We start from the raw sequence: 15,002 nt of genomic DNA, 5'->3' as shown, positions 1-15,002 counted from the left end.
ACCAAAGAATTGCGAACGATAGTATTGTTCTCCCGCCTACCTCTAAGTCAATTTTCAAAAGTTAACATATTCGATAAATTTTTAATATATTTTATAGATAATTATATGGATTTTCAATTAACATTACTTATTTGGGAAAACAAAGAGAGATAACTTTAAAATTCTGGTAAAACTTGTGTTTTTCACTATAGAAATCAACGGAAAACGGAAAATATTTTTAAAACATCTTTCCCCCCAGTGTCACAAAAATTCCTTTTTACTGGTTATATGGAATGTTATTTCGCAAGTTCATACCAAAGCTTTTTGTGTGACACGGGGGGGGAACATATATTTATTGACAAAAAATGATAAAAATGCTTATTTTTCACCAATTTCAAAGCGATTTACAACTGAAACATTATATTTTATTGATATATTTATGTTTTATTTATTTGGTCTCAAATCTGCAGTAGTTTTAAAATTTTAATATACAGATGGGTTAGTCTGGAGGAATGAGATATGTTTAAAGAACTTTAACAGAAATGATATATGCTTGGAAAAACTCTTCCTCTTTTAGTTAAACCGGAAGATAATAAAATGAGCAAGGAAGGCATCTTAGATACTACATTACAGGCGACATTTGAGGCTTGTCGATGGAATCAAAATCCAGGCATGGTAGTAGCAGTTGTTAAAGACGGAAAGACTGTCTTCTCTAAGGCGTATGGTTACAAGGACTTGGAATCTAGACAAGCAGTGACATCAAAAACTGTTTTTGGAATTGGTTCTTTGACAAAAATATTTGCCAATCTTCTTATACAAAAGTATATGAGTAATGATACAAGGTATGATACGTTTTCAATAATATAACTTTGTTTGTTTGTTGTTATTTGTCCCTTACGAGAATTTTTTACCCAAAGAGACGCCGCTTCTTGCCAGTGGAGGGCTGTAAAATTTAGTTTTACAATCGGTACTCAGGGCCATTGAGAAGTGAAATATTTTTAAATTCATTTAAGGAATGAATTTAATAGCTACCCATTTTATACGGTATAAACTTGGTTGGGGCAGTTTACGCTTTATAAACCGCGAAGCGGTTTATAAAAAAGCGTAAACTGTTCCAACCCAGTTTATACCGTATAAAATAGGTAGCTATTAAATTCATTGCTTATAATTTAATTTTCATTCATTTGATGTAAGAAAAAAAGAAGATTGTTCTAACAAAATGACTTCAATTTGTACAAAATTTGAATGTAACGTCAAGCGGATTGATACGTTTTTGACGAAAGTCATTGTGACGTAGGCAACCCATTTTATACGATATGAAGTAAATTTTTTATCCAATCAAATACAGCGTTACAACCAGAATTCAATTATTGATATTTAAAATTTTAAGTTATCATCATCATTTCTATCTAAAAAATAAACCACAAATCATAAATTTTATTTTTTGATAAATTAGTAAAGTTTTTGTAAGCAATGGTTTGTCCAAGCGGCGCAACCTCGAAACGACGTTTTTTCGACCTAAGTGGAACTAAGATAAACTTTTTTGATATGAACATTTGACATCCGAAAATCCCGTTACAATGTACTTCAGGTATGTGTTGGGACACTATTGTTCCATAAAATATGAAATGTTTACCTCTTTCTGGATGTTCTATGAAATTTTATTGTAAATTTTACATGGCGTATCCAAACAAATATTGCCTTGAAAATGACATCAAAATGGGGGAGGGGTTGCCTTTTCCAACATTAAAATAAAGTCACAATGTGAAAATGACGTCAATATGATAGTAGTACATGATAAATAACGTTTTGCCCGGTTTCATGATTGTGACGTCACAATGTGAAAATGACGTCAATGTGTAAGTAACTTGTAACAAAAACTGGTTGAAACACTCAGTCTTACTCGAGAAACGAACGGCTGTAAAGTTTTAACTTATAACTTAGCCTAATTCCTTTGCAGGCCAGTAGCATAATTACTTAATTTGAAACCACTGAATCAATCTCTACCCAGAGTTATCGTACCACTTATACTTCTATTGTAGCGAAGCGAATGATAACTCTGGGTAGAGATTGCCACTAAGTAACTTGTACAAGGTTTATGAAGACAAAAGACTTTCCAGGACTTCAATCATTTATTTGATTGATTTTTTAAGTGAAAGAATTCGAGGGAAATGGTTTTAAAAAAAAAATGACACTCTGCTGCCCAGTGAAAGAGATGTGTCCTTAGTTGCGTAATCTGATATGAAAGATCGCCAAGTTAAGCTAGAAAAATAGTTGAATATCTTTACAATAATGTAATTATTAAATCCCTAAAATATAGTTTACTTTAGATTTAAAAGGTATCAGATTCAATTACAAGAATGCGCCCGTTCTATACCCATACCAGGATAAAACGCCGTTTCTTAGACGGAGGACTCAGGTTGTGATGGCAGGGGCGGATCCAGCAATTTTTGAAAGGGCCCCGGGGGGTTCCAGGGTTGTTCCCCTCTTACCCCCCCCCCATACATACTCTCAAGCAAAGATTCACAGACTTGTATGGAAATATCTAAGGTTGTGCTAAATACTATCTTTGTTTTATGGCCTTTTTTTTTAAAAAAAAAAGCGTACCCCCAGTACGAACAAAACAAAAAATACAAAATAAACAAAACCAAAAAAAAAAAAAAAACACGTTTCAAAAACTACGGAAGCCTTAAAATTGAATGGATTTGTATCATTTCCGAAGAGTATAAAAAAATTTCTTTAAGAATTTGAAAAAACTTTTTGGGGGGTGGGATGCGGGTGGGCTTTAAAACAGAGTTACATGTTAGTTCCTTCAGTAGATCTAGATATGATAAAAAACGGTACAAGTATAGCCAACACAGCCAAAGATCGCGGGAATCCAATATCATATTAAACTTCGCATGCTACATACAAGATCTAGATATATAAAAATAAGTAGAATATTTTCTACCATTCTCTCATAAAAAAGTATAATAGAGAAGGTGATTGGAGGAAACTTAATGTGTGAGAATCTCTGTATTCAATAAATAAGTGGGACGTACAAATACAAATGTATATAATCTCGGAAAACGTTTTATCCCCTCGCACTCTCCAAAAATAAACCCCCGGAACCCCCCCTCTGGATCCGCCAATGGATGGTCACCATGCTCTTTCTGGAGAATGATCACCTTCCTTTTCCCAAGATTAGGCCATTTCTGACAGACTGTTCTTGTTATAAAGAAATAACTAACATGGTAACATTTTAGCCTCTATAAAAAGAATGCTATGAAGCATGTCACGTGACTGCTTGGATCACGTGATTCGCGCATAGGCAGAACGGTAAACCACTGAAACCCAATTTTAATTGTTTTATGGAAGTTTTTTAATTAGTTCGCAAACTTTTTGATCGCCCCTTGTATTGCTTATGCAATACTCTTAAAAATGCTTGTTTATGCAGTTATATTCAACTGTCACCTATACATACCATGTTTATATGTTCCAACTTAGTCAATACTCAAGAATATGTTCAATGAAAGATCAGTTCTTGGACCGAGGCAGTCTACGGACTCTGAAGTTGATGCTGTAGGGATTAAAGTTTTGTATATTCTATGGTCCTTAATAGCGAACATAATCTATCATTGGGTCGAATTTTAGTTGACATGTTTCACTTTAAATGTTAGGCCTTTGTTTCTTTATAGAATATGAGTAAGAATTTACCTTCTTCCTGATTATAACGTAGGGATCATGACGGGTGTGACCAGTCAACACGGGATACTTACTCCTCCTCTAAAATTCCCGGAGTTCCATGTGTATGCCCTGTTCACAGATATGTATACGATCGTAGTTTTTAGATCTTTGGAGACTGAACGCTGTTCTTTATGTTCACCTTTTATCATACCCCAAGCAACAAGTTGCGCGAGGTATAATGTTTTTGACCCGTCCGTCAGAGTGTCAGTCAGTCAGTCAGTCAGTCCGTCAGTCAGTCAGTCAGTTCGTCAGTCCTGTTTTTTGTCAGCGCAACTCCTCTTTAACATCTCCACAGAATTTCATCAAACTTTGCAAATATTTAGGACACAATGTGTAGATGTGCATATTACGAGGAAATTCCGATTCCTTTATTTTTTTCGGGAATTTCGGCACTTTTCAACTTAGATTTTTGGCCATACCTTGAATATAGAGATGAACAGTTTGTCAGCGCAACTCCTCTTATACCGCTGCACAGAATTTCGTCAAACTTTAGGGATATTTAGGACACAATGTGCAGATGTGCATATTACAATGAAATTCCGATTCCTTTATTTTTCTGGGAATTTCGGCTCTTTTCAATTTAGATTTTTGGCCATGTCTTGAATATAGAGATGAACAGTTTGAACTCCTCTAAAACCGCTGCACAGAATTTCGTCAAACTTAATAGATATTTAGGACACAATGTGTAGATGTGCATATTACCAGGAAATTCCGATTCCTTTATTTTCTATGCGAATTTCCGCACTTAAAACTTAGATTTTTGGCTATACCTTGAATATTGAGATGAACAGTTTGTCAGTGCAACTCCTCTTAAACCGATGCACAGAATTTCGTCAAACTTTGCAGATATTAAGGACACAATGTGTAGATGTGCATATAACCGGGAAATTCTGATTCCTTTATTTTTTCTGGGATTTTCAGCACTTTGATTTTTGGGGGAGCGTGGGGTATGTGAGCTTGCTTACTTTTTTTTCATTATTTCAGATATGACTTGAACACTACACTTCGACATCTTTTTGGTAACAAGGAACTTTTCAAAAACTCTTTTCTTCTCTCCCAGTTTGTGAATACTCTTGATGTAATGACCCACAGAACGGGTTTAAGACCGTATAACTACCTCCGACTAGATAAAGATCTCAAACGGGAGAAAGTCATAGAGTAAGTGGTTTTATCCTATTATCGATAATACTATGCTGATCTACTATTCAAAAGTTACAATCTTTAAATTCTCTTCTTTGGGGTGAATTTTTAAATATTTCACAGTACAATTATATATTGTCACTTACTTAAGACTTTTTATATATTTCTTATAAGAAAAAACCTTTTTATGAAAAACTCTACACAAATGGCTTTATCAGACTATTTTGAATAGATAAATCAAGTTATATATTGTACTCATTTCAAGCTACATGTATATAGCTGAATCAAGAGATTATGTTGGACCTGTTTATATTATACAATTATTGCTGTTTTTAAGGTCAATACGATGATTTAGACACCTGAGGAGTATAATATTCACTGAGCCGGAAGGGCGAAGTGAATATTGTACTTCGAAGGTGGCTAAATCATTGTATTGACCTTAAAAAACAGCAATAACTGTTTTATTATCAGATGATTAAATAATAGCAAACTCCTACAGGACTGTTTCTTAGCTTTCATTGAAATTTTTTTAACAAGAAATTTCAACAAGAACACATTGTAACTGAAAAAATGGAGCAGGTCAATAATTCCTTAAATTGACCTGCAATAATTCCTTGTATTGACCTGGAACGTCACGTGCAGGTCAATACAACGTAGTATTTTTCTAACATAGAACTTTGTATCTCAGCCAATCAGATAGAGGGAAATTATTCAATCATATAATAATAAAGAATACTGTAAACAAAAAAAATATTACAAAAAATCATTTTATTTTAGACGTCTTCAGCTTTTAAAAACAGAGGGTGGATTCCGCGACCATTTTAGAACAAACAATCTCATGTATGGAGTATTAACGTACATGGGAGGAGACTGAAAATCTTGTAAAAAAGGATTAACGTAATAATCTTGTAAAAAAGGAAATGGGAGTGCACTTTGTGTCAAACATGGGAAAATCTTGTAAAAAAGGATATTTTTGCTCCACTAGGGATGAATTCTTCTTCATTTTTTACCGAACTGGATCCGGATGTGATTGATGTTGCGACAGGATATGTCTTAGATGAAGGGATTCTACATCCTGTGTCTTTCCAATTTTTGCGGTACGTGAATTTTGTATTCAGCTTCAAACATGTGAAATGGTGTCTATTTATATAATAGTGTTTTGTTTTGCGTGCACTATGCCTAAATAGTAGTCAGGGTTTGACACATGGTGCACGAGCCGCAGGCGAGTGCACTTTGTGTCAAACCCTGACTACTATTAAGGCATAGTGCACGCAAAACACAACACTATTGTTATTATTATGCTGACTGTTGTTATTGTATACATAAAAACGGCAATATTTTCTTCATTCCCAATGTTCATTTTCATCACCTGTTACATTCGTCTACTCTATTATGACGTCACCTTGTGCAACATGTACGTCATAATCTTTTTCTTTAGTTTAAAACGTTCCATGCTTTAGGTATAGGGTGATTTCACCATGCATCGGACACATACCTTGCTTCGGACAACTTTAGACAATAAATTCTCTTTCAACTTAAGAGTTCCATGTATTTATTTGTTTCTATCTTAAAGCTGAAGATTTAATTTTTTTAATGATACCGATTGTTATTATCATGTTGTGATAAAAATACCCCGAGAATGTTACGTCATATTTTACATCATCAAAGGGGAATAACCAGAAATTTATGATTTTGCAATTTTTAGAGTTATCGTTCTTAAAATTCGACTTCAACGGAACGAGTCAGACTTTGGTGAATAAAGTCAAAGATTGGTAATTTTACATAAATTTTAAAGAAATTTTACTTCAATGTTCGTATAATTCTTTTTAGGGCTGGTTTTCACTAGTATGTTCATTTCTCCGTACATCGGACACAAATTAACCATGCATCAGACACTTTCCGATGCAAAGATAAGCACTACCATTTTCATACAGAACCCAGCTGATAGCTGTTTTTTGTGGAAAAAGAAAATAAAAACTATATTTTTAGTGAAAATACAAGTTATCGATATATGACGTCTGGAATTTGACTCAATTTATTTCTACAAACCAGAGTATGATAAAACCATGAAAAAAAGACGCGAATTACCGTATTATAAGCATTTTAAAGCATTTCTAAGGCAGAGTGAGGTCTCTTGAATTGTTCTACATTTGTGCAATTATATCGTCAATTAAATTTAAGTTGAGGGCTATTTCTTAGATAAAAGATAAAAATATATCCATATCAAGTATTATAAAGCACTTTGATAACGGTACGATATTTTTCCGGTCAAAATACCGATGCATGGTAAATAATGTCCGATCCATGGTGAATTTGAGTTAACCCTAAAAAGTCAATTTTTGAGGATATTTTCTCAATAAAGGGCATATAATTGTGTCCCAAATTGATAATTTAATCACAAACTAAACGTTAAACTCCATTTTGATAATTTTCCGTCGGTAGCGGTATCGCTAGAACTTGTTGAAGTACAAGGGTATCCGATGCATGGTGAATTCACCCTAATCTACAGATAGTTTTAGAGAATAGTATTTGAGTGAAGGAAGGGGGGTTGCAAGAAACTATTTTAGAAGAATTAATTTGTTTAATTTTAATCTTAAGTGTAAAATATTTGAAACTAAGTTTATATATATTACAAACAGAGAATAATACATACCCTTTTCCATATCACATCCTGCATCAGCCCGAGACACCAATATCAGCCAGAGGGCCAAAGGCCCGAGGGCTGATATTGGTCGAGGGCTGATACAGGATGTGATGTGGAAAAGAGTCTGTATAAATATGTTTATTACATACTTAGTAATAAAATACAGCATACATTAAGTTGAGAAGAAAATAAGTAAATAATCATGTATGGACTTCTTACATATACATGTACATGGTCTATTGTCTCATGCGATTTGGGTTTGTTTCTACTTCTATTTCAATGCACTCGATCCGTAATTTGAAAATAATCTATTACATGTATTTGTAAATTAAGATTAACCTTATTTTCAAAAAGTTAAAATTAAGAGAATATGAACCCACCAAAAATTGTGTATGATCACAAGTACTGTTTTTGTGGTTTCATTTACTAAGGGTGTGATATCGGCGTCTGTGGCGTATTCGGTAGCGCATCGGACTGACAATCTCGGGGTCGTGAGTTCGCTTCCCGGTATGGGCGTTGTCGGATTTTCCTCAAAAATGGATGCCGTGCACTATTTCGGCATAGTATGCCGTGCACTATTTCGGCATAGTATGCTTACGCTATATAAATCCTAAGAACATTATGCGAGAATAGTAGGGTATGGGTTATACAGAGACAAACTGACAGGAAGCATAATAATAATTCTTCGTATTGGGTATAATATCATTAACGAAATAATACAAATAAAAAAAAAATAATCGATTAATAGCATTTACAAATCAGTTAAACAAGCTAATTCAGAAAATCTGTGTCACTGCTTTACGGAAATCAAAGTTTTCAAGAGTACAGACAGCGGGCTCATTTACAGAGTAGAATTTTCTACATGAATCATACATGTACATTGTATCAACAGATAAACAAGAAAACATTGATGTGACCATCAATTGTCGCTCGGAAGTAAATGCAGTAAATAATGGAAATGAGTCTTGATCATCAAACCGCTTCGATATCATGTGTGAAAAAGACTTGTGTCTGAATGATGGAGACGATAGTAGAGAAGATTTTGAAAACTTATAGTCGGATAAAAATAGAACAAAAAAGATACCCTTTTAAACTTTACCAATTCCCCAAGTAAATGTTGGCTGCATAAAATATCAATTAAAATCAGACACATGCATCACCTATTTTCAAAAATATTTCACTGAGAGAATATAAAACACGAAATTTGTAACGTACGTTTTCATGCGATACATGTAAGTAAAATTCAATGTTCTAAAAAAAAAAAGGGGGACCTGTCATTTTTTCGATAGTAAATGATAAGCAACTTTAAATTTAAAAGGTGCATAGACGCGGATTTGCAGTTAATAATTTTTATTTTCTGTATAATATCACATCATTGCACTTTCACAAATTTTAATTTTATTCTTAATACTTCTAAAGGAAAAGTGGCAATCTCTTTTAATCATTTTTTTTATTCTTAATAATTATAAACATCTTTCCACCATAGCATTTTTTTATTTTTTGATATTCATAGGTTTTTTTTATTTTCATTTTTTTTAAAAAAAATTGCTTGTTTCCATAGTCCTCAGTGCTTTCTTGATTAACTAATTACTGCTTTGGTAATTATATTTTTGAAAATTTCTCCTAGTAAATCCTTTGCCACTCTAAATTGCTTTGAATTAGTTTTACACTATTTAATACAGAGATACACATAAGATTTGGAAATTTTCCGCGGATAATTTTTCTTATTTAGCATTATAAAAGATCTCAAAAAATGCCCCATTTTTCAAATTTTCAGAAACCATGTGAGTTTGTATGACCTTTTTCTTAAAGGAAAAATATTTCTGGAATTAGCGATTATATGCCCTATGTACCTTATATAAGTTCATGTTATTATATGATCTAGTAATTTTGTTAGAGTTTATTTGAAACTGGAAAATATTCATTTAATTAAATTTTCCTCAACTGTCATGTTTTCATTTAGTAAAAAATGGCCGAATTCAATGGATCCGTTTCCATGGCAACCGAGTGCATGCGTTGAACTTCCGACACCATATTTACTAGTTTTGTACAAGACACACCTATGGTGAAAATTTCATCAAAATGGGAGAAATGTCGTTTCTACAGTGTTAGAACAAAGTGATAAATGGATTATTCGTTGATATTTAAAGAAATCATAATTTTATCTTAATTTCTATTGATATATTATATAGATGACCATGTTACAAGGCTTCATATTGTTTTTTATAGGGGTCAGCTTTGTTTAATTGTCCCTCACATGATAATGTCAGACATATAAAACTGTAGTTTGCACCCTGTATAGCGATCTATGTGAGTGGATCAATGGATCTGATTTTAATCAGATTGAGAGCGCTAAATACGTTAGTGAATATTTCTCGAATACCCATGCTCGATTTCACGGTCGGGAATTCTGGGTAAACTACTATGCTCTGAAATTACACTGGCAATACCAGTCTAGATGTGGATACTGATTTTTTTTTTATTCATTGTCTAACCTACACACAAAAGTACAAGAAGAAGTTAGGTCATATTTATAATGCTACGATTCTAGACATCTTTTCTTAGTTATACTACCTTCCTGGACAATTCAGACAAGCCCGGAAACAAAACATTTCAGAGTATGTCATATAGACAGGTCAATTTTGTTTCATCTTCTGAAAATACATATAATCTGAATTTTCGAATTTTGTTGTCTGACCTACACGGAAATGTACAAAAAGTAACAGTAACAGTAACTTGGGTTCTATAAAATCAAGACCATTATTTCTAGAATTGTAATAAATACCTAGATTTTCTAATCTAACTTCACTGATCTTTCCGGAAAGCTCGGAAAACCGCGGCAACCTCGGTTAAAAAGAGTTATCTATTGCCGACGAGAAGCCCACTTATAGATTCACCATTCTGAATTGTGACCCCCCCCCCCTTTGCACCAATGTGTCTTCCTATTAAAAATATATCGATTAAGCAAATTAAAATATGGTTCAGATATCTTCTGTGTGTTATTATGCTATAGCGCTAGCTCACCAAGATAAGCTTGTAGAGTCTAAACTCTGATAGCACTGACCATCAAAAAGTCTTCCGCAAATGAACTCAGGACACGCTTGGGACTGAAGTTTTCAAAGTCATTACTATTGATGAATATTTGTATAGATAAAACTTCGATTTTATTTTTGTTTCTTTATTTAGCGTTTGTATAATCTCAAAAACGGTTGAGAGTAATTAATTATGCACTTTATTTTTACACGTAACTTTAATTTGGCGACTTTGGGGTCAAAATCAATAGCCGGATATTGGGCCCGAGTGAAAAGAAGACCATGCGCGGAACTAGAGGGAAGGTCAAAAGGGGGTCTTTAAGGGCGGAGCCATGGGGAGTTATGGTATGTAATTTCATTGCAAAAGCTCTTGAAATAGCTTCTTGAGATATTGCCCGGAAATGAAAGTTTTACACAAAGACAGTATGACCTTAGTTTGCTCTTTTGGCCTCAATCAGTTGGGACCTTCTTTAGGCATTAGGGAGTAGTTATGTAAAATTGCATTGCAAAAGCCGAAAGCTTTTCGAGATATCGCGGGAAAGTGTTATAGACAGACAGAAATACAGACGGATAGCTAGACGGACGGTCATACAAATCCAAATTAATATCCCTCACTCTCAGAGAAAGTGGGGGACAAAAAAAAATTCGAATTCTTCATTAATAGTTCTACTCTTTTCTCGTGTTTTCCTTCTTTCAGACAATGGACGGAACTCTGTGGTGCGGCTTGCATATTGATGAGTGCGGAAGACATGGCGAAATTTATGAACTTCATGTTAAATGATAGAAAGACGGACTCGGGCATCCGTTTGATGGACCGAAAGAAGATAGAAGATTTCTTTTTGATATGGCAACAACTGCAGTCCTCACGTACAGAGGACTATTTTGTAAAATCCAAAGGGGTCCCGTATTCTAGAACATACTCAGGATACAGCTTGGGGTTCAATGTTGGGAAATATAGAGGTAAACCTTAATCATCAATAATTTTCATCTTTGTATCAAAACCAAATTTTCTTAAGCCAATCAAAACGGTTTTTAAATGATGGAAATCCTTTTATAGAAAAGAGGATAAAAATTCATGAAATGCCAGTAAATCAGTTTAGTATGAAATGTAAATTATCGTGGACCTTTTATATAAGATACATTTAGTGATTTAACAATGAAGGGTTTACATGTTCTTTTTAATTAGATCCAGTGGGTCATTGTGTATTTTAGGTCACAGAATACTAGAGGAGGCGGGAAACCTCTTTGGTTACCGGTCACTTATAACGCTTTTCCCAGACAAACACTTGGGTATTTTTATCTCAGCAACTGGTGAAGACGACGACGAAATGTTCCGGATTTCAGTTAGTTCCTATATAAGTGATCTTTATAATGAAGAGGAACCCTGGCTTAACTCTACCATGCTTTGTAACTTTCCACAACCTTTCATGCCCCACCCTGTCAAGAGACGCCCCACTTACATCCCTAGAGACATTCCGCTAGAACGCCCGGTTGAGGACTACACGGGGACATATTTCAATGAAGTGTTTCGTGACTTGTTGATAACGTCCGAAAACAACCAATTAAAACTTACCTATGGTTACGTCACCTTTGATCTTCAGAAGAAAGCGAAAAATTCTGAAAAATTTTACATGATCGCTCAAGGGTCTGCAAAACATGTTCTTCAGACAAAATTCCTTCAGTTCCGAGAAAGTAAGATAAATGGTACAGACACTATAAATGCAGTGTATCTCAAGAGCTTCGAAGATAGTGAATTTGTTAAATTGCCGGACGTTGACATACTATCTAACCACTTCGACTTCCTCTGACAAGCTAGCGAAGAATTCAGGAAAGATTTTGGGGTATTACTTTACAAAAAATATCTCTCAGGATAAAGAAATATTACCGTTGCAGTGTTGCCTACACTTTATAAAACCGCGTACAGTTGCATATAGTAGTACATTGTTAATGTAAATAAAATCACGAAATAAAAATACTAGCTTTTGATTTTTATGCCCCCATAATCGAATATTTGTGGGTACCGTATATAGTTTTTGTGGTGTCTGTCTGTCTGTTTGTCCGCAAAACATTAACCTTGCCCATAACTTTTGATTTAGTGGAGCTTTGACTTTCATATTTCACATGTGTATTCCTTGTGACAAGACCTTTCTTTGGGTACCACCAAATTTGACCTTTTGACCCTGACCTTGGAGTTTGACCCACTTTTCTACAAACATTCCAAACTTTTACTTTGGCCATGACTTTTGAACGATAGATAATAGGACTTTCATATTTCACTGATGTATTTTGTGTGGCAAGACCTTTCATCTGAAACCAACAATTTTGACCTTGACCTTGGAGATTTCCGTACTTATGAAAAAACTTTAACCTTGGCCATAACTTTTGAACGGTAAGGGCTAGGGCTTTTATACTTCACATATGTAATCCTTTTGAGAAGACCTTCCATGGACACTAAGAACTTTGGCCTTTTGACCTTGAAGTTTGACCTACTTTTAAAAGATAAATCTTGACAATAACTTTCAAATGGCTTTCATACTTTACTATTTAATCCTTGTGACAAGACCTTTCCTTTAATATCAAGAACTTTGACCCTTTGACCTTGGAGTTTGACCTACTTTTTAAAAACTTTAACCTTGGCCATAAATTTTGAACGGTAAGGGCTAGGGCTTTCATACTTCACATATGTAATACTTGTGACAAGACCTTTCTAAAGAAACCAACAACTTTGACCTTGGAGTTTGACCTACCTTTCAAAAAATTATCCTTGGCCATAACTTTTGAACAGGTGGTGTGTTTTCTGTGTTTTCGTAGTCAAAGATTCGGGGGTATATAGTTTTTGCCTCTTTGTCTGCAAAAACTTTAATCTTGACCATAACTTTTTAGTGGATGGGGCTAGGGCTGTGTATTGAGCCAAAAATGTAATGAAATCATGCATTTAAAACTTATACCAAATTTTCAAACAGGTCTAATTTTTGGCTATTATTTGCCTCTTTTAGGAATATGTAAATTTCAAAAAATGAGTGTTTCTTTTGGCATTTCTCATTGAAATCTGCATGATCTTGACCTGTTCGAAAATATTATATAAGTTTTAAATTTCATTTCAAGGTAACGAGGTCGCCCTCGTGGCGCAGTGGTTAGAGTGTCTGCTCTAGAGTCGCCTAGTAAGGAGTCGATCCTTACGTCGCGGGTTCGTATCCCAAAATGGGACGTCGCAGTAGGTGCTAGCACAAAAAAAGATATCTCACTGATAAATGGCTCTGAGTACGGAGAATAGGAAAAGTTTTGTAGCTCTCCGCCGGCAAGTGGTGGCGTCTCCATATGACTGGAAAATTCTCAAGAGGGCGTTAAACAACATACAGTCAATTAAGGTGATGAGCGCATGGCGAAGGAACATTTGCTACACATTTTTTTTATCGACTTACGTCAGTCGCCGCCGAGATTCAAACTCACAACCTTTCCAACACGAATACATTTACTTTATAAGTTTGGTGTAAGGCAATTAAAGAATTTAAACTCAAGGGTGGTTAAATGTATTTCCAAATAGGGCGTTAGATAAAAATATATGACACAGAATTCATACTTTTGTGGAGGAAAGAGATTGACTTAAAAACATCCCCTTCTACAATTTAGGATTTACCGAGAGTAAATTTGTTTCACAGTTTCTGTGCAAATTTTACCGATCAAAAACGACAATGTTCAAAACATCAAATTTCCATGCTTTGAAATAGTTTATTGTTGTTATTACCCACCAACGTTTGCTGCTTTTGTTATGTAATGGTTCTTGGAAGTATGAACTAAATGATTTTAAAATTAAAACTACATACATTATCTTAAAACAAATTTTAACTGGCAACCGCGAGGCGATCGTCAACGACATGTATCTTTAATAAAGTGATCGTACAACACACTCACAAATCAGAGAAACTTGTTGTCAAAAAGTTTATTTTGACATACAATAAATAATCAAATTTAAATTAGGGAGGCAGTCATTGTTATATACCTTTTTAACTCTTAAAACTGTCCTACATTAATATAGAAAATAGAAATTAACTACGTAGATTAAACAGATACAACTGAAAAAGAGTTTGATGGGTAACAAAAATGTAAAGTAGAAATTTTACCTCAATTTTCATAACAGTGTCATCCCCCCCCCCAAAAAAAATAACCCTTGACTATATAATGCAAAAGAGGTACATCCAGCCTATTGGTTTAGCCCCCCCTCCCCCATTTCAAATTAGCCCCCCCCCCATCCATTTCAATTTGCTTCCGACGACTATGAAAGTAAGGTTTTCACCCCAACCCCCGATTCCACACTGTACATGTACGTGCATGATATTAAAAATAATCAATTCATTTTTAAAAAGTAATACTAATAATAATAACATTTTTAGGTAAATTAAAAATATATATATATACTGTAATACATAATGCTATTATATTAACACGTGCGTGTACAACACATTTTTTGTTTACTGAAAATT

The 15,002-nt window shown here is 34.2% G+C and overlaps 1 protein-coding gene across 1 annotated transcript in view; it reads left to right on the top strand.

The window, feature by feature from the left end:
- The window catches only part of LOC134264636 (uncharacterized), a 35,209-nt gene extending 22,715 nt beyond the window's left edge, over positions 1 to 12,494 (top strand). The window contains exons 6-11 of the mRNA XM_062746911.1: positions 557 to 821; positions 4,690 to 4,863; positions 5,623 to 5,717; positions 5,789 to 5,942; positions 11,219 to 11,481; positions 11,734 to 12,494. Coding sequence (XP_062602895.1) covers positions 557 to 821; positions 4,690 to 4,863; positions 5,623 to 5,717; positions 5,789 to 5,942; positions 11,219 to 11,481; positions 11,734 to 12,329 — 1,547 coding nt within the window. The 3' untranslated portion in view covers positions 12,330 to 12,494. The remainder of the gene's footprint in view (positions 1 to 556; positions 822 to 4,689; positions 4,864 to 5,622; positions 5,718 to 5,788; positions 5,943 to 11,218; positions 11,482 to 11,733) is intronic.
- The last annotated feature ends 2,508 nt before the right edge of the window (positions 12,495 to 15,002 follow it).

The sequence above is a fragment of the Saccostrea cucullata genome, unplaced genomic scaffold (assembly GCF_032062105.1).
Source record: "Saccostrea cucullata isolate Sc308-1 unplaced genomic scaffold, CSIRO_AGI_Scuc_v1 ctg1225, whole genome shotgun sequence".
NCBI classification, from domain to species: domain Eukaryota; kingdom Metazoa; phylum Mollusca; class Bivalvia; order Ostreida; family Ostreidae; genus Saccostrea; species Saccostrea cuccullata.
Note: the sequence above shows the minus strand (reverse complement) of the source record. Positions and strands in the feature narration are given on the sequence as shown.